The following is a 24,443-nucleotide window of genomic DNA, read 5'->3' as shown; positions in this document are numbered from 1 at the left end:
CCGCCTGGCTTTTCCATTCAACTTTTTTTACGAGTTACATTTTCCGTGTCGAGCGTTGATGGTGTCACAAATGCTGTCATCCAAATCTGTGCTATCTTACTTTAATTTATAAAAGTGCATCCTCGAAATCCAATATTGTTTTTCTAAAGACATACCCTCGTTGATTAAACTCCTCCGCTGGCTGTGAAATACATTTCAAACATGACAACTGCTTCTGTTTTTATTTGTTCTGGAGGAGAGAACCCGTTTAAACGCCATGCATCACTTTTTTTTTTTGTTATGACAGATTGCCTCCCGCACTGCATTTGGTGTTTTTTTTATTTTTTTTATATATATATTCCTCTGCAGTGATAGTTTGAGATGAGAACATTTACAGCTTCCCAAGTCAAGGACACATCAGTCAAGTGAAGTTGAAATCAGGATAGAGCGACGGAGAGTTTAAACATACTGTACATCTGGAGAACAAAGTCATTATCCTTCTGAATTATTTATTCACAGCACAATGAGTCATTTAACTGTTGTGCCTCAGAATAATTAGTATGAAGATGTTAGTGGATTAGATTGATAGTTGCATATTGGAGTTAAACTGTCTGAGGCCTCGATCACACCGAGACCGTCACTAGAAACCAGTGTTCTCCTTCGGTACAGAGCGTCTGGCGTTCGCTTTCTCACGTTTGTCTAACGGTTTTAGAGCCGCGTAAAAGTTAAGATATTCTCCCCTTTTTAGCTCCGAGTCGCACCACTCATCAATGTCACACTCGGCCCAGGCAGCCAATCAAATCGAGCAAAAGCCGGGCTTTACTACTTCACCACTAGCTTCCTATTTGATGCCAGTTGATGTGGTAGGAACGGACAAATGCAGGCAAACATTTCAGAAGTGAGGATAGTTGTCACTTTGGTACCTAGTCGATGCCAAAACTCTGAACATGTGACTTTACTTGTTTGCTCGAGACTAAAGGCGTCTAAAATTGCATCCTATTTGTTCCCTGATAATGTTACCTTGTGAACAACAAATCAGTTTTGACAAATTGACCGGACGAGAGCTAGTCAACTAGGGCAGCACAGTCCGGCACGAAGCTAACGGCTAACATTAGCGGAGGATCCATTGAGTTTCATTATGATGCGTTAATGCTTTATTTACTAAATAAGATTGTTTGAGGCCAGGCTAAATTCTAACATTGTCATGTGTTCAAATGTAATCTTGTAACATTTAGTTTTTGCAGAGAAACCTGAATAAATACAGTTGGAAAGAGACGTTCTTTCATCAACGTAAAATTGTTATTAGAGGGGAATTATGAACATTTTTTACTTGGATATCAATTAGTATCAAGAACGGTGGATTTTCACTGGTATTGGTATGAACGACTACATTTCTGGCATTGTGCCATCCCAAACACAGATATGAAGTTTGTACGGAAATTTTCTCGTCACAATTTAGGGAAGATGACCTGCATGGTAGGAAAAAGTATTTCCATTGTGAGCTCTGGAACCATATATTTGGGAGTTACTTCATGTTTCTCCTACCAAGCCTTCATAAGCAAATATTTACTTTAGAGTCTACTTCTTATTAGGGATGCACAATTTGTCCACATTTTACCGTAATGGCAGTAAAGCTTCGTCTCGTTCTGGACAGGCACTGCACTATTAGGAGAACCATTCGGAGACCCATTCGGAGACAGATGCTTTAAAGGAACATCTGTCGCGGCACATAAAGAGAGCCGGAATAAGAACAGCGTGTCAGTGACGGTGCAGTTTGTCAGAGAACATGTTTTGATTATGTCGTCCTGTGGGTGTCAGGTGATTGACAGGAGGCAGAGTGAAATGTTCACATCAATATGAAGAAAGATCGCTCAATTCAGGACAAAAAAATCTACTTTTCTGTTTGTGTGCACTAAGAAAGGACATAGTCTATGTTTTCTGACACTATTATCCATAGAGTCCATAGGAACAACCTATGTATAACGGCAGCTCTGGCTTTTGATAATCCAGTTTGGCTGAACAGAGCTGCAGTAGAAACTAAAGAGCTGTCAGTGTCTGAAGTGATCATGTTCAGATGTTCTTCGTCTGTGGGAAGGTGTGATTTTTGTACCGAGCATAGCTAAGACATTTAAGACACTCCGTCTCCATCCTCTGCTGCTGAGGCTGACCTGGTAATCAGCAATGTGCTCCAGTGTTACCATGGTGTTGAGTAAAGTCATGGGTTTGCTTTGAGATTCATTTAAATACCTCCAGCGGGCTGAAACCTCCGGTTCTGAAAAAGGAAGACAATGCTGAAATGTCTAAAACCTGCATTCTCTCTACTGTCCATCAGGGGGCGACTCCTCTGGTTGTATAGAAGTCTATGAGAAAATGACTCTACTTCTCTCTTGATTTATTCCCTCAGTAAACATTGTAAACATGAGTTTATGGTCTCAATCTCTAGTTTCAAGTCTTCTTCAATACAGCATGATGTTCATTTAGTAAATGATGCTCCATTTAGAGTCAAACAGACCATAAAGCAGGGGATGCTTTAGGGCGGGGCTACTGTGATTGACAGGTCTCAACCAGAGACGTATACAGCGTCTCTACATCACTCCTCCACAGTCCAAATATGGTTACACTGGGTTAAAAAAAAACAAGATGGCGGCAAACAAAATCCTCAATTTGAGTCTCAAAACGGCAGTCCACAAATCAATGGGTCACTACACGACAACAACGTCCACTTCTTAAATACTGTCTATGGTCCAGAGCAATAATCCCACCCGGTGTGAAGACGCTCAGATGGACGGTTCTCTAGACATAAGAAGGACAAACGCATTCATACAAACAGATTCTTTGCTTGTTGGATGTTAAATACAACCATTTCGACCGCCACACGAGTGCGCTGTGAGCATCAGAATACAGTGTCAGTACTTTTCTAGTATTCGTGTGAGAGTACATGGTAACTAACTTTGTGTTCAACACGCTCGGAGTGCCCGGCGTTTCCTCTGGTGCCTCCAGCTGTGTGCTATCTGCTCCGGCCTCGTTATCGCAGTGTGACCGCTGGCAAAGGCTACAGGACACAAAGTTCCCCACAAAACTTTTCTTTCCCATCGCCGCCGACCTCTCCGGTCCCTGTCGGCGGGCGGGCGGGCGGGGGGGAGACCCAGGGCCCCCGGGCCCCGGAGCTGATAAGGCGGCTTGTTGTCTGGCCGGCCGCCTGCTTTGGGCCTCCTTCCTCTTTTTTTTCCCCGGGGTTGTTAATTCTGCTGGTTCATTGTTGCCGTGTCACCGGGCAAAACTCAACGCCAGTGTGTTTTTATTTACTGTTTTTTTTTTTCCCCCTCTCTCTCTCTCCGTCTGGCTCTCTCCCACGTCTCTTTCCAGGCAAAACAACAGAATTAAAAGCCATTTAACGCCGTCTCTCCCCCTGAGAACTGCTCTGTAATTAGCATAACTAATTTAGCAGAAATATTTCCCTTTCCCCTTAAATTCGCTGTCGTGAGAGGAGGGATTGAAATTATGATGTAGCGGAAAAGATGTCTGCTTGTTAAGTGTGTTTGTTTGTTTGTGTGTGAGTGTGTGTGTGTGTGTTTGTGAGTGTGAAGGCATGCGATTTGGAGGCAGTTTGTGTGTCTGAGATCCAAGTCACGCTGCGTGATTTTGTCTTTTTTTTTTTTTTTTTTATCATTGATGTGTGAGCGCATCTGTCTCTTGGATCTCTCTCTCTGTGTCTGTGTCTGTGTGTGTGTGTCTGTGTGTGTGTGTGTGTGTGTGTGTGTGTGTGTGTGTGTGTGTGTGTGTGTGTGTGTGTGTGTGTGTGTGTGTGTGTGTGTGTGTGTGTGTGTGTGTGGAGGCTCCTGTTGGCTGCAGCTTTATCAGCAGTGGCTCCAGCTGTGTGGAGGGTTCCTCGGGGGCGTCGCTGTGTTGTCCTGCTGCTGAAGCTGCGTGGGCACCGAACACTCGTACTTGTGGCTTAAACACGCATGAATACACACACACACACACACACACACACACACACACACACACACACACACACACACACACACACACACACACACATACATACATGAAAACGTGGACATGCAGTGTCACAGGGTCACTGGCCAGGATTCAGGACACAACTGAGCTCTGCACGCTGACGCCGAAAGGATGTTTGTGGTAAAACGCTGAACTTGGTCACACGCAGGCGACGACCTTCAGTTAGAGTGGAGTAAATGGAAAAAAATTATTCTTTTTTTACTTTTACCTGCTCGGTGTCCAAATTACAGCAGCGATTTCTCTGCAGCTACCTTGATCGAATTGACCAGCTGACCCGCTCGCTCCAAAAAAACACAAAAGCTCTGTCCTCTGTCGGGACCGTCCTTTGTCCAAATACGAGTCGTGAGTGATTTGACAGATTGGAGAGTGAAGAAAACCAGATGGATCACCAACTGTGTGAGGACGGATGAGAGGGAACTATTTAGAGCATCATTACATGTCCATGATGGTTGAGGATTGAGGTGCGTGCTTCAACTCAAACTAGTTATTCAGAACAATATATTTTTATTTATAGAGCTATAAATTGACCCTATTTATCTCCATCTTTGTTTTCAGGTAATTGTTACTGAGAACGTATCTCAACTTCGAGTGCTTTTGTCATGTTACATTAAAGGGATATTTTGGTTAGAGCATATACTGTATTGACGGGAGATGATAAAGAAGAGGACTTAGATCATGATCATGAGTGGTTGATTATGTTGTGTGGAAGGCAGGAAACAAGATCCCATCATGCACTTGTGTTCAGGTAGCTTGTAGGTCAAGTTGCATTGAGCTGAATTGACCCTTTGCTAACCCCTGCTCCTGCTGCTTCTCCATTAAGCTATGAGAGCTACTACGGAGCCCACACTGTCACTAACTGCACTCCCTGAATAATTATCAAATTTTGGGGGAAAATAGAAAAGCAATTGTAAAGAGAAGCAGACAGAAGGGTCAATAAGATGTGCTTGAAGGATATATTCTGAATATATATATATATATTTTATTAAAAGATAGAAGCTAAAGTGTTAAAGTGAACCACCAATTCCTGGAGATAAAGACAGAAGTCGATGAAATTGAGGAGCAACACTGTTCCTGTGAAGCTGGGTGGGTTTTATTCACTGTTAGAATCATTCAAATGAAAGAGCAGCATGTTCATTCATTCAGAATACCTTCAGTTGATAGCGTAGCATAGTGCTAACGCTGGTTGATGATGTGCTAACGTAACGTTCTAAAGATAGCTCCACTGGTTTTTAGGTAGAAACACACCTGGCTAACAAGTATCCCTATAACACAACATTTAACCATGACTATAAATATAACCAGCCAAATATAATAAACATCTGAAAAAACATTTCTTTAGAGTCTATGGAGCAGATACGGATAGTTGTCGGACCCAGGTCATATCCCGCTAATTCAACCCTTTGATTGGCTAGTTTGCACTCGAGGGGCGGGGCTTAAGGAACGGTCAATAGGTTCCTGTGTTACACCAGTCTGAACTGAAATCACGTTATTTCTTAAATGGATTCTTAAGGTCAGTCCAGTCTGTACTGGTGTCCTGCCAGTGTTGGGACACTGCCTGACGTAACGTCTCACACACTCACCAACCTCTCTCTTAAAGAACCTGGCAACCCGTGGGGGAGGGGAGGAAGTGTAAGGATTATGGTTTCTGTCCCCACTTCTCCTCAATTTATGACTTTGTGTCTTTTGGCTTCAGGCCGGGTCTCCTCTCTCTCCATCTTCATCGCTCTCCGTTTCGTTTCTCTTTATGTCTCTTGGAACTTTGATTGCCGATTATTTTGCTGTGTCAGCGAAGTGACATCAGAACGCTGGCGAGCAAGAGAGGCGGCAGAGAGAGGGAGGGTGAGATAGAGGGACCTCGGAGACAAAAGAGATGGGTGGGCGAGCTTTTATCGTAATTACACCTGCTCTCCGACGGGATGAAGAGAGAGGGAGAAGACGAGAGGATTATTGGGCCCTGCCGACGCCTAAGTGATCAAGTGGAGAAGAAATAAAAGCAAAGTTTTGAGGCGGTAGGTCAGAACGCTGCAGCAGAGGGCCGGGTGGTGTTCTCATCCACTTACAGTATGAGGAAGCTTCCTTCAGAGTTTCAACAAGCAGTTATCTCTTATCCTAGTTTCATTTTAGAGGTCCACTGGAGGATTTTACTCCACCGGTTCAGTCAAACCTGTCAAACTCTGACTCACAGCTCATCAGACTGACTTCATTAGTGTGACATTGAGTGGTGGGAAGGGTCCCGTGTGTTCTAAATGCTGTTTCAGAGGACTTTCAATCTGGACAAGAATGAGTTTTGCAATTTGTCTGGAATGTAAACGCCGTAGAATCCGTCGGATAAAACTCCAAATGACAGAGTCAACTACTTGAAGCCAGATATCTTGTATTTACATCAGTACACTGGTGACAGCAGGCTCATGTTAAGCGACGCAGCAGCTGTGATGCTACATGCCAAAAGAAACAAAAGGGACACGAGAGGATACGTCTCTTATGTCGTGCTGAGAATTTCAGCATGATGATGATTCCTGCTCCAACTCGTTTTATAGATGAGACCGTAGACTGTACACAAGAAGTGGACGTAGTCGTCGGGACGTCACCCATTAGTTTATGAACCGCTGATTCGATGCCTCGAGTTTGGTGTTTTTGCTGTAATCTACTTGTTGATTTGCAGTCAGTTAACGGAGATGACCCAACCGGAGCCGTATACGTCTTTGGTTAGGTAGGAACATGTCAATCACAGTAAGCCCAGCCCGATAGAATACTCCACTTTATGGTGGAGCTAGTTTGAATGCTGAATAAAATTTTTGGAGCAAAATTTTACAATAAACTTTTCTTACATGGGAAAATGAACAATCAAGACTGCTGTATTGAAGTCAAGACTTGAAGCACTATAGAGATTGAGACCATAAACTCATGTTTACAATGTTTACTGAGGGAATAAATCAAGAGAGAAGTAGAGTCATTTTCTCATAGACTTCTATACAACCAGAGGAGTCGCCCCCTGATGGACAGGAGAGAGAATGCAGGATTAAGACACACTCATATCAGAGTAAATGTTGGCCAATAAGTCATAAGAAAAAAATGTTCTTGAAGTGCATCCATTACCAGACAGCACTGACATGTATATTCATGCATGTTCATCATCTTAGTGACATTTGCTGATTGAAAACACAAATGTCAAGTATAGAGCTGAGGCTGATGGGAATGTCATTAGTTTTGCATAAACCAAAGTGTTGGAAAAAAGAAAATGGTGACATGATGATGGCTCTAGATGAAAAGTCAGTAACAATGAATCCAGAGCAGAACATGAATTTGTGTGGCAAATGTCCCGACGTAGTTTTCTAGATATTGCACCAAAGGAAAATGTTGACCTGCTGGAACGTCAGAGGTTCAACAAAGTTATTAGGATTCATCCTCTGGGGACCACGATTATCCAATCCAGGGAATTATTATCAGGAGTTAATCACATGCACACAGATATGTTTCAGCAAAGGTGGACCTCGTTATGCGTATGGAGACTCTACACATCATCAATGCCGCTTTTAAAAATGAAATCCGGCTGTTTTGAAATTGAAAGTCAACAAAACAAACTCTCAAATTTTGATATCTGCCTTTAAAAAAACATATCTGATCCGCTTCTTCTACTAAGAAATTATGAATTCTATTTATTTAATTTACTGTCTCAGTTCCACAGGATGAAATACTGACTTTTAGCAACTTTGTTCTTTAAAAGCGTTCACTTTAAAGTCTTTAACCTGAGACCTGCTCACATTTTCCTTTGCCCCTTTTAGAATCAATGAAGAAGAGTTGACCAATAGGATCACTAATGACTCTCTCAGTCTGTGGATCCGTCCCCCCCCCCCTCCGGATACTCTCCCGCTGGGCAGCGTTTACTTTAGAGCGTCTGAATCTGTTAATGTATCCGGGGAGGAAGCCGCTCGCTCATTGGAGCTGCGTTGTGTAATTACAGCTGGGACTATTTTACTTAATGGCTGTTTATCTACGCGGCTGCAGTTATTGCAGGGGAAATTGGGGTCAATTACGTGATCCTCCAAAGCACGAGAGCGCCTCCAGTGACACACACGTTATTTTGACAGGTACATGTGTGCTCAGTGAACACAACTCATTCGTATACGAGTTCAAGAACACGAGCACCGAGAGGAGCTCGGCAGTCTGCAGAGGAAGCTTATTATCCATATGTGCTGTTTGTTTTTGTATTATTGCTCCTGTCCCGCCATCAACTCCATATTTGTGTGTGTGTGTGTGTGTGTTTGTGTAGAGAATTAGAGTTGAGGTAATTATAGTTTGTCTGACTTTAAGATTCAGACATAACCTTCGGTTCACATCTGACCTTTTTAAAACAAATATTGCAGCGTAACTGTATATTGCTTTATTAAGGTATTATTTGTTTAGCTGACCAAAGTAACACCTCCTAATTATAGTCGAGGGTTTGTACGTCTACTTTTCTAGAGACTGTGTCGCTTACCCAGGAGCCTATTTGCACGTTTTACATCAGCCGTCACGTACTGATAATTAGTATTCATCCTACAGCGGTTATATGGCACAATGGTACAAAGACACCAGACTGAAAATGAGAGTGGGGTTTAAAAACAAGATGAAAACCTGATGAAAAGCCAAGAAAAAGTAGCTTTGCTTTGTGTGTCAGAGCTCTTTTTGAACTCTGATTTTAAAGGTGCTTATTAAATATAGTAGTTATTATTATTATTATTATTATTATTAAGTAGAGGCTACTAATTAAGTGCGGACAGTTGGAGGCGGGGATCGAACACCCAGAACAGAATGTTTGTTTAGCTACACAGCAAAAAATTAGCATTCAGTTGAAAAAAGAAAAGCTAACAACCCTGTTAGTCTCAACAAAAACTTCTCCAGATACATTTTTTTTTCTTCTACAGGATCATGATATTGAAAGATGTTTTATTTTTCTATATCTCATATCACTTTCTAAATGAACAACCGGTATTAAGAGTCTTAGATGTTCCTGTGTGGTGGATTTACTCAACAGTTAAACCCAGACAAATGGATTTCCCTCCGTTGGTGCAGCAGCTATTTAAAAGATTCTCTCAGTAATTGTGAAAGTTAATTTTCCATATGGCTCACTCCCTATTATGAAGTAGCTGCATTTTTTGTTTTTGTTTTACTTTTTCAAAGTAAAAGCAGCAGAAGAATAACAAAAAAACACATTAATAGTATAAATATTTATGAACGATAGAGTAACAATTATTAAGAAAATGTAAATATGACTCCAGTGCAAAATAGAATAGCAATAAGAGTAAGGTAAATAAATAACGTAAAAAAGAATCAGCAAAAATAGATAAGTAAAATTACAACAAAGATTAAATATAGTGTAAATATATAATGTTATATATTCTATAACTGAGGCTGATGGAAATTGTATTACTTTTGCAGGTATTTGCTTATCATTGCTCTTTTTCAAAACCAAAGTGAAGGTCAAAGGGGTTTTCCCCAAGAATGATTTGAGCTTTGTTTCTTGCATTCTGATGACTTTTAAAGAATGGAAAAAATAATAATAAGTACACTACAAACCCATTTTTTAAATCCTAAATAGGCCTTCTTTTATTTCATTAAAATTCTTAGGAAAGAATACTTGGATGAATCTCTGGAATAAACTAATATTCATCAGTTTTAATTCATTTAATTAATTCAGCTTGAGTATTTCTCTCTCTTTCGGCTACTCTCCATTTCTCTCTCTCTCTTTCACTTACTTAAGGCTCTTTCAGACACAACGGCACCACTGCGCCCTGAAACCAATGATTTCCAACGTCTTGTGTCGCGCCACGGCGGCTTTTTTGCTGCGTTTGAGCAAATTTCAAGCGCAGCGCAAATCGGCATGGAACTTTGAGGCGCCACACGCTGATATTTGAACTTAAACCAGCGGCGAGCACGACTCAAATTTGCTCAATTTGTTCTTCTTGTTTATGAGGCACGAGCAGCTCGCTTTCGCTTTTAGGAGCATGACGGGAAACAAGATTTGTTGAAGTTGTATTGTGGCCCCGGTGGGATCAGAGTCGTGGGGCTGATGAACGCTGTAAGAAAAGTGAGATAAAATTTCTCATAAGTTTTGAGAAATACGACAGAATCTTTGACCCCAGGAGGAAACCGGGGACAATGTCTCCTGTCAAAATTGGCCTAAATGTGTCCCACACAGTATGACTGTACAGATGAATAATTAGACCTGACGATGGCACTAGAAGAAGAGTTAACGGATCACCGTGGTGATGACAAACTCATTAGGATTCATGCCATGGAGATCAAATTTCAGAGCAATCCATCCAGTGGTTGTCATGACGTTTCATTACGCAACATTTCACCTCGCAGTGGTAATATCTTTAAATCTTTCCACCCCTCTCGTGCCATGAAATGCTAAGATGAACTAATTCCAGACCTAAAGAAAAGAGGATCAAAAGCATAAAAGATGATTCAGGATCTGACTTATAAAACAGCTTTCTGAAAATGGACCCGATAACGTGGGAATAAGGTCAGGAAGTAGTTATACTCTGACTGAAAATGTATTAATGAGATTCTTGTATCATTAGCTTTTTGAACCCACATGGTGGATAATCATGTTCGGACAATCAGATTTTATTCCCGCTTCCTTTTCACCAAACTCATCCATCGGTTTATCAAACCCCTCTCAGCCTAAAGAGCTGACATTTGTGAAGTTCCTCCACCTAAAGGTTGTTCTTATAATATCCCCTGAATAACTTCAGACAAAGACACAGCACCACGTCTAGACTTTATTACTTGGAAAATGCCACATTACAGTCACAACTGTTGAAGAATATCAGACATTGAGATCATGATTACATTAGTCACATTTAATGTGTCTGGGGAAAAAGAGTTGATCCTCATATAGCAGACTGTCTGATCCAGTATTTGAAGCAATACCTGGTAGAATAATGCGACGTCATTCGTATATATATATATCCCACAGAATCTTTTTCGTATGTTATACTTGTAATCCTGAACGAGGACGTATGAAGACCCCTAAATCACACACTGTAAATACCGTCATCATGTAACGGGCGTAAATTCACACAGAAAAGCTTTTTAGTCACATACAATACGAACCGTTGTGCTAAGATACGTTGCAAAAATACATCACGCTTTTATCATAAAGTTTGTATAGTTATTACAGATCATTTGAACTTTCAACTGAAAACAAAAAAAAAGAAACTTGAAGTATGTGTGGTAGAACTTCGGCTTGTTTTCCTCTGTCTTTAGAAATTGGTAATCCTTTATCAGGTTCATTCATTAAATCAGAGCAATTTTTCAGTTTTTAGAAGAAATGCCATCATCATTCATCATGTGGTATTGATGGATAGCAGCAGCTAAGACTCTCATCTAAACCCTCATGCACTAGCTGCCCAGCACTCAACAGCAGGCAGACACAGTCAGCGACTGACGTAGTAAATCAGGAGTTGGCGAAGATAAAAAAAAAGAGAGAGCTGTCCTGAAACACACTCTTAATTTGTTTGATTGCTCATCATACATGTTTTCGTAAATAAACATATTTTTTATTCTTAAATCATATCTTATACCAATCCAAATTCCATTTATGTGCAAAAAGTACTTGGCGATGACCCGTTTTTCTGATTCTGATTCTCGTGTTTATGTCTGCTGGACCTGAACATGAGTCGATGTTTGCTCAGACGTTCTCTTGATGAGGTGATATGTCATGTTTACAGCTTGTTGGGCAGTATTTATGGGAGGAGATGTTACTTGTAGTCTTAAAAAGATGTCACAGCAGTGGTGATGAGTAAACTCGGATCAATGTGGACAGTTAGAATTACTTCCACAATGGAAGGAGGAATGTGTTTTTTTCTTTCTTTCCCACTTTCTGTTTTTGTTTTAAACAACAGAACTGAACAAAGCAGGAGAGAAACATTCACATATGGTCAAATTAAATAACAAAATATTTTATTGGAATGTTGTCCAAGGATGAACACATATATCATTAACAAAGACAAAATATGAGGAGGAGAAGAAGAAGCAGGAGAAAGACAAGGAGAATTAAAAGCAAATAAAAAGACAAGGAGAAAGAGAAGAAGAAAGAGAAGAAGAAGACAAGGAGAAAGAAAGAAAAAGAGAGAAAGACAAGGAGAAAGAGGAGAAGGAGAAAGACAAGGAGAAAGAGAAGGAGAAAGACAAGGAGAAAGAGAAAGAGAAGAAGGACAAGGAGAAAGAGGAAGAAGGAGAAAGACAAGGAGAAAGAGAAGTAGGAAGAGAAAGATGAAGAGACAATGAGAGAAAGACAAGGAGAAAGAGGAGAAGGAGAAAGAGGAGAAAGACAAGGAGAAAGACAAGGAGAAAGAGGAGAAGGAGAAAGACAAGGAGAAAGAGAAGGAGAAGTAGGAAGAGAAAGATAAAGAGAAGAAGAGAGACAAGGAGAAGTAGGAAGAGAAAGATAAGGAGGAGGAGGAGTAAGAGAATAAGGAGAAAGATAAAGAGGAGGGGGAAAAGGAGAAGAAGAAAGAGAAAGAAAAAAGGAAACATATGGTGGAGAAATTTGTAATAACCGAGAAAGCTTACTGAGCAATTCAGCACAGAATCTACTCCAACACAAGTTACTGCTAAACATTCATAACAGCAGGGTTATGAAGAGGAGCCACTCCTTCACTAACTCACCTCAGCCTCATGTTTACATTGGGATGGTTTTCAAAGGGAAGACTTGTCATTTATCAAACCTCAATGATAACGTATGTAACGTCTAACAGGAGACTTAGCAGAAGAAAGAATGTCTTTATGCAGCCTGAGGGACTGTTTCTGAAACTGAAATATACATATAAACCATCATTTCTCCCCCCTCCTCCTCCTCTCAGGCCCACCTTCCGGTACTTCACCTGGCACACCTGCGTGCTGGGCATCGTGGGCTGCGCCATCATGATGTTCCTCATCAACGCCATCTACGCCTCGGCCAGCATCGCCTTCATGCTGCTGCTGCTGCTGCTGATCCACTACCTCAGCCCCACCTCCAGCTGGGGCTACATCAGCCAGGCGCTCATCTTCCACCAGGTCCGACACCCTCAATACCGCCGCCGTGGTCATATTTATAGAGACACACACACACACACATGGACAGACGGACTGATCTCTCTCTCTCTCTCTCTCTCTCTCTCTCTCTCTCAGCACAAACACTTTGCATTTAGCAGACAAACACACACACACACATCACTGCCTATTCATTCCTACAGCAGCTATCCATCACCTTTATATCAGGCCTACCAGACACACACACACACACACACACACACACACACACACACACACACACACACACACACACACACACACACACACACACACACACACACATCAGCATGTTTTCCCCCACAGCAAAGCTCCACATTTATTACTCGCATGCAGCTTTACATCATCCGGCTCTCCGGTGTCCTCTATGTGACGAGCCTGTTGCTCTCAAGGAGAGGGGGCCCGGTTGCCAGGAAGGGCCCGTTGCCAAGGCGGCGGGGGGTTATGGGCAGAGAGGGTGAGGGCGGCTGGGTTTGCCAGCAGCTTGCCGGGAGGTAGAACATTATTACAACCACTTAACTTATTGAGCTTTTTCCTCCTGATCTTTCCTTCCCTTTCTTTTTTTTGTTTCCTCTTCATCCCCCTCCTCAGATTTTCCTCAGCTGTTTCTCTCAACCCAAGACTCAGAGAACACAATTCATTCTCTCTCCTGTCCAGCAGGGGGCGACTCCTCTGGTTGTATAGAAGTCTATGAGAAAATGACTCTACTTCTCTCTTGATTTATTCCCTCAGTAAACATTGTAAACATGAGTTTATGGTCTCAATCTCTAGTTTCAAGTCTTCTTCAATACAGCATGATGTTCATTTAGTAAATGATGCTCCATTTAGAGTCAAACAGACCATAAAGCAGGGGACGCTTTAGGGCGGGGCTACTGTGATTGACAGGTCGCTACTACGGCGTTGTCCAGTCTTGGAGTTATTGTAAAATTTTGGTTGCCTTAAAAATATCTTATTCAGCATTCGGTTGTACTAAGCTCCACCCTCTCCTGTCACTTCTGCTTGCAAGAAGCCAAGATGGCAACTGCCAAAATGCGGAATTTAGGCTTCAATACGACAGACCACAAACCAACAGATGATGTCACCGTGACTATGTCCACTTCTTATATACAGTCTATGAAGTGACTGTTAAACAACAAGGAGACGGAAACAACCACAAAATAATTGTTGTAGTTTTATGACTCTTACAGTCTGGGTGTGTTGCTCCTTTATAGGGGGGGGGGGGGGAGCATATTCATTTTAGAATATTAAAAGTTCTTTATTTGGCATTTGTTAATTACACTGAATAAAACAACGTAACTATTAATAATGACACAGATCGTTATTGCCAACAACCAAGGCTTTAAATGTATGTCTTAACACAATTTTTACTAATTTTACAAATGTGCCTCATTTCTTTAATGCTGCCCCCCCCCCCCACCCTCTAAACCGGCCCCTGGCAAAGAGCCCAGTCCCATTTAATCGATTACACTAATAGACCCAGCAAGAGAAGAGGCCAAGTGTGTGCATGTTCATGTCTCACACATGCGCTCGTCTTCACTTCCTGCACCTTCTATCGGTATCCATGTGTGGCAGAGCGCCAACTGGGTGACATTGAATCAGGAACTGGAGACACAACAGCTCACAACAAAAGCAAAACACAACAAAAACGCACTGTGAGATAACAGGCGGCTGAAAACGGTGTTTAGTAGCGAAAGAGAATGAGGGGAGAAAAAAGACAAACTAAAGCAAGAAACGCTGATGGTATCACGTGAGGTAGAGATATCAGCAGGAAGAAGGGATGAGTGATTGGGAAACTAAGTGATGGATGAGACCGAAGCGACAGAGAAATGATGATAGCCTGATGGATGACAAGACAGGAGGAAATGGAGAGATAAAGAGAGACAGATGATTAGATGAGTGGAGGCAGTTGGACTTCGCCTCTGGCGCCTCTTGTTTTTTTTTCGTTGTTTTGTTTTTTACAATTACCGGACGGGAGCATGGGAACAGTTATGGTGATTACGATGGTAATAATGTCGCAAATGGTTGAGTCTTTTGATTGATGGCTGAATAGACACAAACACACAGAGCATCAGGACCTTGAGTTCAGTCAGTCACATTATTTCTGGTTCTTTTCAGGATAAAAACCCATAAGTGGAGCCGCAACACATTTTTCCCACAATTTCACATCATTACCACAAGTCTATCAAACACGACCTTAAAGAGTTTTCAAATGAAAGTCAATTTGAAGTATTTTATTTAGTCGTTCTCAAATTATGCACTTCCATTTAAGGAGTGATTTTCTAAATAAAGAAAAAAGGCTTCTTCTTTAATTGGCTTGTGCTTTAAGGCTCCACTGCCTCCCATCCCATCCCAGCTGCTCTAAGTGTGATGTGATTGGTTGACTGCAGTAAAGTTTGCGTCCTTTACATCACCTCCCGCATCAGAGATGACTTTCTCAACCACCTTTCTTGGAACACAGTGTGACTTTATGCAGCTTTTTTATCTTTATTAGAGAGCGTGGTTCTGTTGTTGCACTCAAAAAGAACCTGCTTGCACTTGGATCTGTTTTGTTTCTGCTAAAACTGAACCCTTGCACTCAGATATATATTTGCTTGCACAGATTTCCTGCACTCCTTACATTCAGGTTGCTTCTGTGTACTCCAGAAATGTCTGCTCTCTGATTTCTTTGTGAGAAAAACCTGTCAAAATGGTTAAGTACAATGCCAGGTATAGTTTCTATCAATGAAATGCACCCTGCTTTGTGTTTTTGCTTTACTAGAGCACCCCAAACAAGCGTTTACCCGCTAAAACAGGCTCATCCACTTCCGCCCACCAAGGCCTTATTATATGTACTTTCCTTGCTTTCTTTATGAAAGCTGCTGAAGCTGTAGTGCAGGAAATCAGTGCATGAAACAACATATCTGAGAGCAAAGTTACAGTTGTAGCAGAAGCAGAGTAAATCCAAGTGCATGCAAGGGCTATTTGAGTGCAAAGGCAGTGTCGTCCTCTCAAATTGAATAAAGGCAGGAAAAATCTCTACATTATTGGATCCACTCAAGAGTATTAAAAACCATGAAAACAAAGAATTACAGACAGTGTAAGCAGCAGCTTTAACATGGCGGACATGTCGGCACTGAGCTAGCTGCTCATTAATTCCAATGAGGGTATAAAGTGAGTGTTAATCATTCCCAGTAGGCTGTCGGTTTAGATCTAATGTTTGGTTCCACTTTGTTGGTACCTTGATGGCATCGCATCAAGAATCCTAATAAGTATTGTGTTATAGTGCGCATCGCAATACAAACCAATACGCACTAGCCATACTTAAAACATACCGCACTTATAGTCAATCACAGCTGGGTTAATTGTTTTCCATTAACAGTTTGATTGACACACATACACATGTTCAGATCTGCACACATACATATATATATATATATATATATATACACACAGTCCATTTGGTCCCTGCCACAGTCTCACATCATGATTGGAGATGTCATTTGTCTCTACATGAGAGACGTCTGTGCAGTTAAGTACAACAGCACATGAATACATATAAGATGGAGGTACACACACAGAGAGAACATGAGGAGTCTCCAGCCTCCATTACTGCTCTGTTCTGCTCTGTTCTGCTCTGATCGTTTGATTTCTTTGATGTTGATGAAATAAGATTCCAGTATTTTATCCACTGCTTACAGGACATACACATAATACACATAATGTGCAATAACATAATCTTGAATATCACGATACATAAACACTTACCAATATCTGAGATTTGATATTGTAAAAACATATTTATACATAACCCACCTTGATTGATCCTTCTACCAGATAATATTTGATATATTTTATGATCCTTACTGATAACCTGTTTCTGGCATTGCTTATATTTTAAATTTGCACCTCATTGTTATTATTTTCGATATGCGTCTTTTGCTAAACAGCGCCCTTTGTGGCCACTTGTAGCAATTACATTCCAAAAATTGGCATGACGTGTCTAGTTCTATTTTACTTATGTGATAAAGAGACTGAAATGTATATATATATATATAGTATAGTATAGTATATAAGGTCTGCTATATGTAACATTAGTTACCATAAGCTCCTGGTCACACCATGTAAGGCTGTAGTAACGGAAACTGAGCAGCACAAAGGTTTAATTGTTTGTGAATTTAACTTTTCATTTGTAAGAGGAAGATGTGCCATTTGTTCCTCTTCTGCACAAGTCACATCTCTGCAACTCATTTGCTTAACAACATTTTTTGGCAGCTCGTTCAAGTAATTGAAATCACTCTCATCCAGTCCACACCTCTGACGAAAGCCAGATCTGTCTCGTGGGAGCTTTTGGGGATTTGTTTTTTGCATTTTCCTTTAATCCCAAAGAAAACAGGGGATAAAAATCTGGGCTTGATAAATTACATAAATATTGGAGCAGGGTTTAGTGAAATAAAACGAGAAAAACAAATGTAAAGTGAGAAAATAAGACCAGATGCAAACAAACATCTTGGAGTAGCATTAAATTGGGTTTTATAAATCTACATGACTATACTATCTCAATAATGATCACAATAAATTATGCAATTGCCATTCTGAATCTGGTATGGACCACACCGTTTATATGAGAAGGAATATGGGGGTTAAAAATAAACACACTTCCAATCAATAACCCACATCCCAATTCTCTCATCTCCTAAAGGTGCGCAAGTACCTGCTGATGCTGGACGTGAGGAAGGACCACGTCAAGTTCTGGAGGCCTCAGGTCCTGCTGATGGTCTCCAACCCTCGCAGCAGCGTGGGCCTCATCAAATTCATCAACGACATCAAGAAGAGCGGCCTCTACGTGTTGGGACACGTTCAGCTCGGAGACCTCAGTAAGGACGCCGACCCACTATTAAGTCTCTGATTGTGTTCGGCTTTGCTGTTATATCATATTTACTTAAAATAACTCTACACGGAATTCAGAGCAAATCTACTGCCTCCGTAGGTCTTTTAAACATGGCAATGACTGAGCCGGCGGCTAACAGCTAACGGGGCTAGCAGGTCAAACAGTGCAAACAATGGCAACAGTGCAGAAAGAGCTAACTGTATTTACTTGAGGGGGAATTAGAGGTTGAATGCTACGCTTCCGCAACAACGCCATTGATAGGTATCAGCGCTAACCGCCGTATACGTTCAGTGCAGAACAGCGGCTATTAGCTAGCAGCTCAAACAGTGCAAACAATGGCAACAGTGCAGAGAGAGCTAACAGTGTTTACCTGAGAGGGGGAACCGGAGGGTGGATGCTACGCTTCCGCGACAACACCATCAGTTGGGTATCAGCGCTAACCGCCGTATAAACGCAGTGCAGAACGGCAGCAGTTAGCTAGCAGCTGACGGAGCCAGCAGCTCAAACAGTGCAAACAATGGCAACAGTGCAGACAGAGCAAACAGTATTTACCTGAGAGGTGGAACTGGAGTGTATGCTACGCTTCGGCGATAACGCTATCTTTCGGGTATCGAGGCTAACCGCTGTATAAAATCAGTGCATAACGGCGGCTATTAGCTAGCCAGTGGGACACAAAACCCTGAACATTTTGGCACTATGTTCACGCTCTGAATGTTGTATAGTCAACTTATAACACTCAACAGTCACGAAGGAGCGGACTCTTACTTTGAAAAATTCTTATAAATCTCTTCTATCTCCTGTGAACAATCAGGAAACCAGACAGTGTTTACTTTCCAAAGTTTTTTGCCATCAGGATCACTTGAAGAGTTTTCTTCTGCACCATTTCTCATCTAATCCAGCACAGCGTGACAGGTCGACTATTAATTATGAGCAAAACAAATCAGCGATGGTGATAAGATATAGTTTTTATATTTCGAGGCGGCGATGACAAAACTAAAAGCTTGTTTGACTTGCCTGTCAACACTATTGCTGAATTTTTAATAGCAGATTGTTACACCGCTCTGCAACGAAGACTGTAGTAAAATTGGCACTTTGCTTAAGTGTTTTCATGCAGGATCGGTTCAAAAATATCCGTGATGTCTTTTTTAAAAATATGTAAGTATACGGTTTAGCAGAAAGCATCATTTAATGCACCGTTTTAGCATTCTAGACCTTTTCTCCGTGACATCGGCTCATCTGCTGCTGTTTTTTTAATTAAAGGAGGAAGTAATCGCGGACACAAATCTCTGGAGGCGTCTCCTTTCTTTTTTCTGCAGAGTATTAAAGCAGCAGGGTCATTGATTGTTTTCTTTGTCTTTTGAGGATATTTGTGGGCCTTTTGTGGCCCATGACGAGCCCTGAAAGGAGTCTTCAGAAATCCAAATCCTCTTGAGTGAAAAAGTGATATGTTCACACTGGAGAGCTCTTAACTACTAATCGTCCACTCAGTCTTGAGAAATATGAAGGATTAATTCATTCACATAACAACAGCGAGGAGGAGTTTATCGTTGAAGACTCCCAAGTACTTCAACGTTTTCATTAAAGGTTAATTAAAAGAAGACTTAATCCACTTAAGAAACCATTTTAGGAGTCTGTAGAGATCCTGAAACGCCTCAAACTATCACTGGCGAGTCTATAGATGTGGCCTCTGGTTTGCTCTCTTCATGCATATTGCTGTTTTTGGGGATGATTGATCACCTGGCTGTCTCTTTGTGCTGCCCTGTATCTTCCTCTCCGTCTCACATTCTGATTTCTGTGCATGCGTCTTTCCAAACATCTCAGCATCTCTCACCACTCTCACGCTCTGATTCCAGCTCCGTCACACCGACTTCTCCGTTCTCTCAGTTGATTCGTATATCTTTTTGTTTTTCTTCCCACCCTCCCAGACACTCTGCCGTCCGACCCCCTGCAGTCCAAGTATGACTCCTGGTTGTCGTTGGTGGACCATCTAAACATCAAATCTTTTGTCAACTTGACGTTGGCCGATTCTGTGCGTCACGGCGTCCAGCATCTCCTCTTCATCTCCGGACTAGGTGAGTGTTACGATCATCACCACGAAATGTCATGGCTGGCCAATAAGGACATTGGAAAGATTACACTGATAAGTACAGAAATTATTATCAAAGACGCTATGTAAAGTATTTTATGTTATTTTTCAAATTGGCATTTTTCATAGGTTTTTAATTTTTAGTAAAACTTGACATAACTGGTTGTATTTTTGGTTGTTTACGTCTTCAGGCAGGACTTTTACTTGTGGTTTGAATGATTTGTGGGGAAAAAATGTCTTGCTACTTCCACTTCAACTTCATTCAATGCTTCCACTTCAACTGAAACTATCATCACTTCCATTTTAAGTCAGTTTCAGTCGGTCATTTTGTTTCAGCTGCTACTTCAATTTATTTTAGTGCTAACACTGAAACTGAAACTGACACTTCAACTTCATTCAGTGCTTAGATTCGAACTGACTACATTAGTCATTTTGTTTCAGTTTCCACCTCAATTTATTTTAGTGCTTACACTGAAACTCACACTTAAAATGTATTCAGTGCTTACACACTTCAACTCATTTCAGCACTTCAATTTGAACCGCCACTTCAGTTGTTTCCAGTCAACACTTAAACCCTGTTCATCACTTCCATTCTAACATACATTTTATCTTCTTTCCTTGATGCTTTTACAGATGCCTCTTCAGTTTCTTTCGGCTCTTCCACTGTCATTTCTCAGTGCTTACATTTAAACTTTAACTCATTTGTTACTTTCATTCTAACTGCTTTTTAAAGTGCCACTTCAATTTATTTCAGTTTCTACCTAAACTGACACTTTATCTTTATTCAACTAAGACTATACATCCTCTTAATGCTTTAATTTTAACTGCCACTTCAGTTTCTTTCAGCACTTCCATTGTAACTGTAATTTCAACTAATGTCAGTAATTCAGCCGCTTCGATTGCTTTCAGTTCTTTAAACTTCAAGTTCAATATTATGTCCTTAAATATGTTCAACCTTTAGCTACTGGATAACTGCAATACAAAGGCACTTTAAAAGACTCGACATGTTACGACATGCAACTATTCCGATTTTTCAACTGCAAATGTTCAGATAATAAAAGCACACGTAATGTTTCCTTTCTAGTTTATGTATTTCTGCTTGTTTTCAGGCCGATGTTTTTTTAAAATACTTTTGTCAAGTTAGTTTTAGTCTTTGTTTCAGCACTACATTACTATTTGAGCATGCTCTCCTCTTCAGCAGCACCTACTCTTTACACTAAAAAGAGATTTGACTCTCTGTGGTTTTCTAGTTATTTGCTGTCGTCCTGTTTTGCTGAGAGTTGTCACTCAGGTCTAGCTTCAACCTCTCTTCTTCATCCCTCCACTTCTTAATCCTATCTCTCTTCGGCTTCCCTTTCAGTTCTCACTCCAGCGTCTTCCTCACATTACTTTCACTTCATCTGATAGAACCTCGATGCTTCACATAACAAATAAAAAGGAATCACTGATAATGAAGAAGAAACTATTTGCTATTAGAATGCTACAAATGATAAAGTCTCATTATTTCCTCTCATGTTTTTTCTTTCCGTCCCCTCTATTAAAGGTGGGATGCGTCCCAACATCCTCATCCTCGGTTTCTATGACGACTGTCTTCCAAAGGACAAGCTGATCGATCCGTCGCTCGTCACCAGTCTGTCCACGGATCTCCCCGACTCCCTGCAGGATCCCGATCAACAACCCCCTCTCTTCCACTTCTCCTCGCTGCGGGGGTCCAGCGACCGGCAGGATTGTGGCGAGTTCGGAGACGGTAAAGTTTTAGGACCCGAGGAGTACGTAGCCATCATCGCCGACGCCATGAAGATGCTGAAGAACGTGGTGCTCGCCCGATACTTCAACGGCTTCGACCGAGCCCAGGTCCTCTCGCCGCCCTCCTCCAAGGGCGGCGTCTACGTGGACGTCTGGCCCGTCAACCTCCTCCGCCCGGACAGCTGCAGCTACGTGGACACCTGCTCCCTGTTCCTGCTGCAGCTGGCGTGCATCCTCAACATGGTGAGGGCCTGGCGCCGGGCCACGCTCCGCCTCTTCCTGTGCGTGGAGGACGGGCGGAGCGTGAGGGGCTCGGAGGAGAAGCTGGGCCAGCTGCTGAAGGAGCTGAGGATCAAAGCGCAGGTCTACACCGTGCCCTGGGACCAGCAGGTGGCGCTCCACTGGCAGCGGCAAGGCGAGTGGGGGAAGAAGAAGCCGCCGACGCAGTCCCCCGACGCCACCGCCAACGAGGAGAAGGAGCAGAGGGCGGAGGAGGAAGAGGACGACGACGACTACGTCAACAGCTTCCCGAGCAACGCCACGCGCCTCTCTGACGACTACCTGTCGGCCGTCAACACGCTGATCCTGGACTCGGCTCGGCCCGCCCCCGCCGTGCGTTTCCTGTATTTGCCCCGCCCCCCAGCCGACACCCGTCGCTACACCACCTACTTACACCAGCTGGATCTGCTGACTCAGGGCCTGGGCCCCACGCTGCTCATCCACGGGGTCACGCCCGTCATCACCACTGACCTCTGAACAGTCCTCCTTCCAGAGGCCTGATCAGCAGGAGGATCTCTCCGAAGGTTTGACTTCTCCACCCAATGACACGAACAATTCTGGTTTCCCATCAAACTTCTGAAGAAACAAGAAGGTAAACTTTTAGGTCAGCAGTCAAAGCAACAGGCTGATTGAATGTATGCAAGTTAAGTTAACAGCTTTTCACACAAACGTACAGCCTGCCAATAAAAGCAGTATCATAGAGGGTATATTTATATTTTCAGTCGGCCTCCGTCAGCTACTTCCTCATCCATATTTTCCATAGAGAGAGCGGTTTAAATCCCGATACACTCCAACCTGAACCTGAAGTCTCCCCTTGATCCCCCCCCCCCGCTGCTCAAACCCCCTGAAATGACCATTCCATATGCCTCCAGATCAAAAAAAGTGCCTCGCTAGATAGGAAAGTTTGGACTGCGTTCCACCTCGGAGCAGTCGTCTGCAGGAAATCTGCTTTTCCGTTTTAAGGAGCTTTAGGTAATACAATAATAACGACGGTGCTACTATAGAAGTCCTAAAACATTTTATTCCAGAAAATGATTTCTTGTGGGATCTCAGGAAGACTTTATTTTCCTCCCAAAAGCACTTTTTTTTTTTTCCTCGCTGTACCAAACTGCAAGCTCTGCAAAAACTCCTTAAACATGTTTACAGTGCCAATAACTACTGTGGTTATCCACACAGTTGTATTGATTCTTTTAATGTATTTTTAGGTACTTTAAAACTTTAGAATAGTTTTTACTCGACAGTGACTGAGTTGTGCCTGAATTAATTGTATTATTTGCCTTTACCCAAAATATTTGTAACCTTTAAAGTGAACCTTTGTAACTTTCGTTGAATTGAGGCCACAAGATGCATTTACAGGATAATAGTTAATGCAAAAACATAATGTATTAATAGCGCAAAGAGGAGTCTGTAATAACAACTGAACAGCAGTATTTCTCTACAGATGCTAACATCAGCTAACCGTAGCTTCATACCAGACTACATCAGGCTTCATCAGCTAAGCTAAACCCAAATACTGAGTTAGGAAAACATGTAAGCATGTGACAAAAGATACATACTCTCACTTTAAGTGTTGAAAAGCATTTTGTGGCAAATGAGTGTTTTTATTCCTTTAATGCATTGATGCGATGGATAACCTCTAATGCTGCATTGACTCTGCACGGCACGGCTCGGCTCGGCTTCAATCAACTCGCTCTTTCATGGGTTTTCTTTTGCTAAATTTGCTGATATTTTTACTTTTTTTTATGGTACGACCTCGTCAAGGTTCCATGCGAGACGCGGGACATCCTGCACAAACCCGCCATTTTTTAAAAAATAGCTAAATTTGGTCGACTGCAGTTTATCATTTTTTTTATTCTCTCAACCGAGATTTTAAAAAATGGCAGCTTGCAAAAGTTGGAGTACACTACGTCATTCAATAGACAAAGTTCAGACGTTTCAAGGATTCAGAAAATGTCGCGTTTTAAGATAATGTCACCGCAGGTTCCCACGCTGTTGCTATGGCGATGGGCTTGTAAATAGATTTTAAAAAAAAGAGTCCGGCCGCACCACGCGGTGGAAATGAAGCATGAGATGAATGTCGGTTTGTTGGTTTATTTAAAAAAATATAATCTTGAAGTTGAAGATGCATCCTGACAATCTGTGATCCGTATTTGAAGGAAAGTCTGTCTCTTGGTTTTTACCTTAATATGAGTTTGAAATGAGATATTTGTTTACTTTGTTTTTATTTGGACACTACACTCCTCGACAAACCGTCGACACACTACATTTCTCCCAATCGTCGCCCTGGATTTCACAAAAAGAAATGCATTTGTTGGAGAGATGAAATGTTCAGTGTTTGATTTCCTGTTGAAATCATGAATATATATATATAGATCTATACTTTTCATGAAAGAAACTGATATG

General features: G+C 41.8%; 1 protein-coding gene across 1 annotated transcript in view; it reads left to right on the top strand.

The window, feature by feature from the left end:
- zgc:153039 (uncharacterized protein LOC767698 homolog) overlaps nt 1–23,965 on the top strand; it is a 63,635-nt gene extending 39,670 nt beyond the window's left edge. The window contains exons 10-13 of the mRNA XM_054602132.1: nt 12,855–13,047; nt 17,741–17,915; nt 19,855–20,001; nt 21,559–23,965. Coding sequence (XP_054458107.1) covers nt 12,855–13,047; nt 17,741–17,915; nt 19,855–20,001; nt 21,559–22,517 — 1,474 coding nt within the window. The 3' untranslated portion in view covers nt 22,518–23,965. The remainder of the gene's footprint in view (nt 1–12,854; nt 13,048–17,740; nt 17,916–19,854; nt 20,002–21,558) is intronic.
- The last annotated feature ends 478 nt before the right edge of the window (nt 23,966–24,443 follow it).

Source organism: Anoplopoma fimbria, chromosome 1 (assembly GCF_027596085.1).
Source record: "Anoplopoma fimbria isolate UVic2021 breed Golden Eagle Sablefish chromosome 1, Afim_UVic_2022, whole genome shotgun sequence".
Classification (NCBI taxonomy): Eukaryota; Metazoa; Chordata; class Actinopteri; order Perciformes; family Anoplopomatidae; genus Anoplopoma; species Anoplopoma fimbria.
The sequence above is the reverse complement of the archived record's forward strand: the minus strand, read 5'-3'. Positions and strand labels throughout refer to the sequence as shown.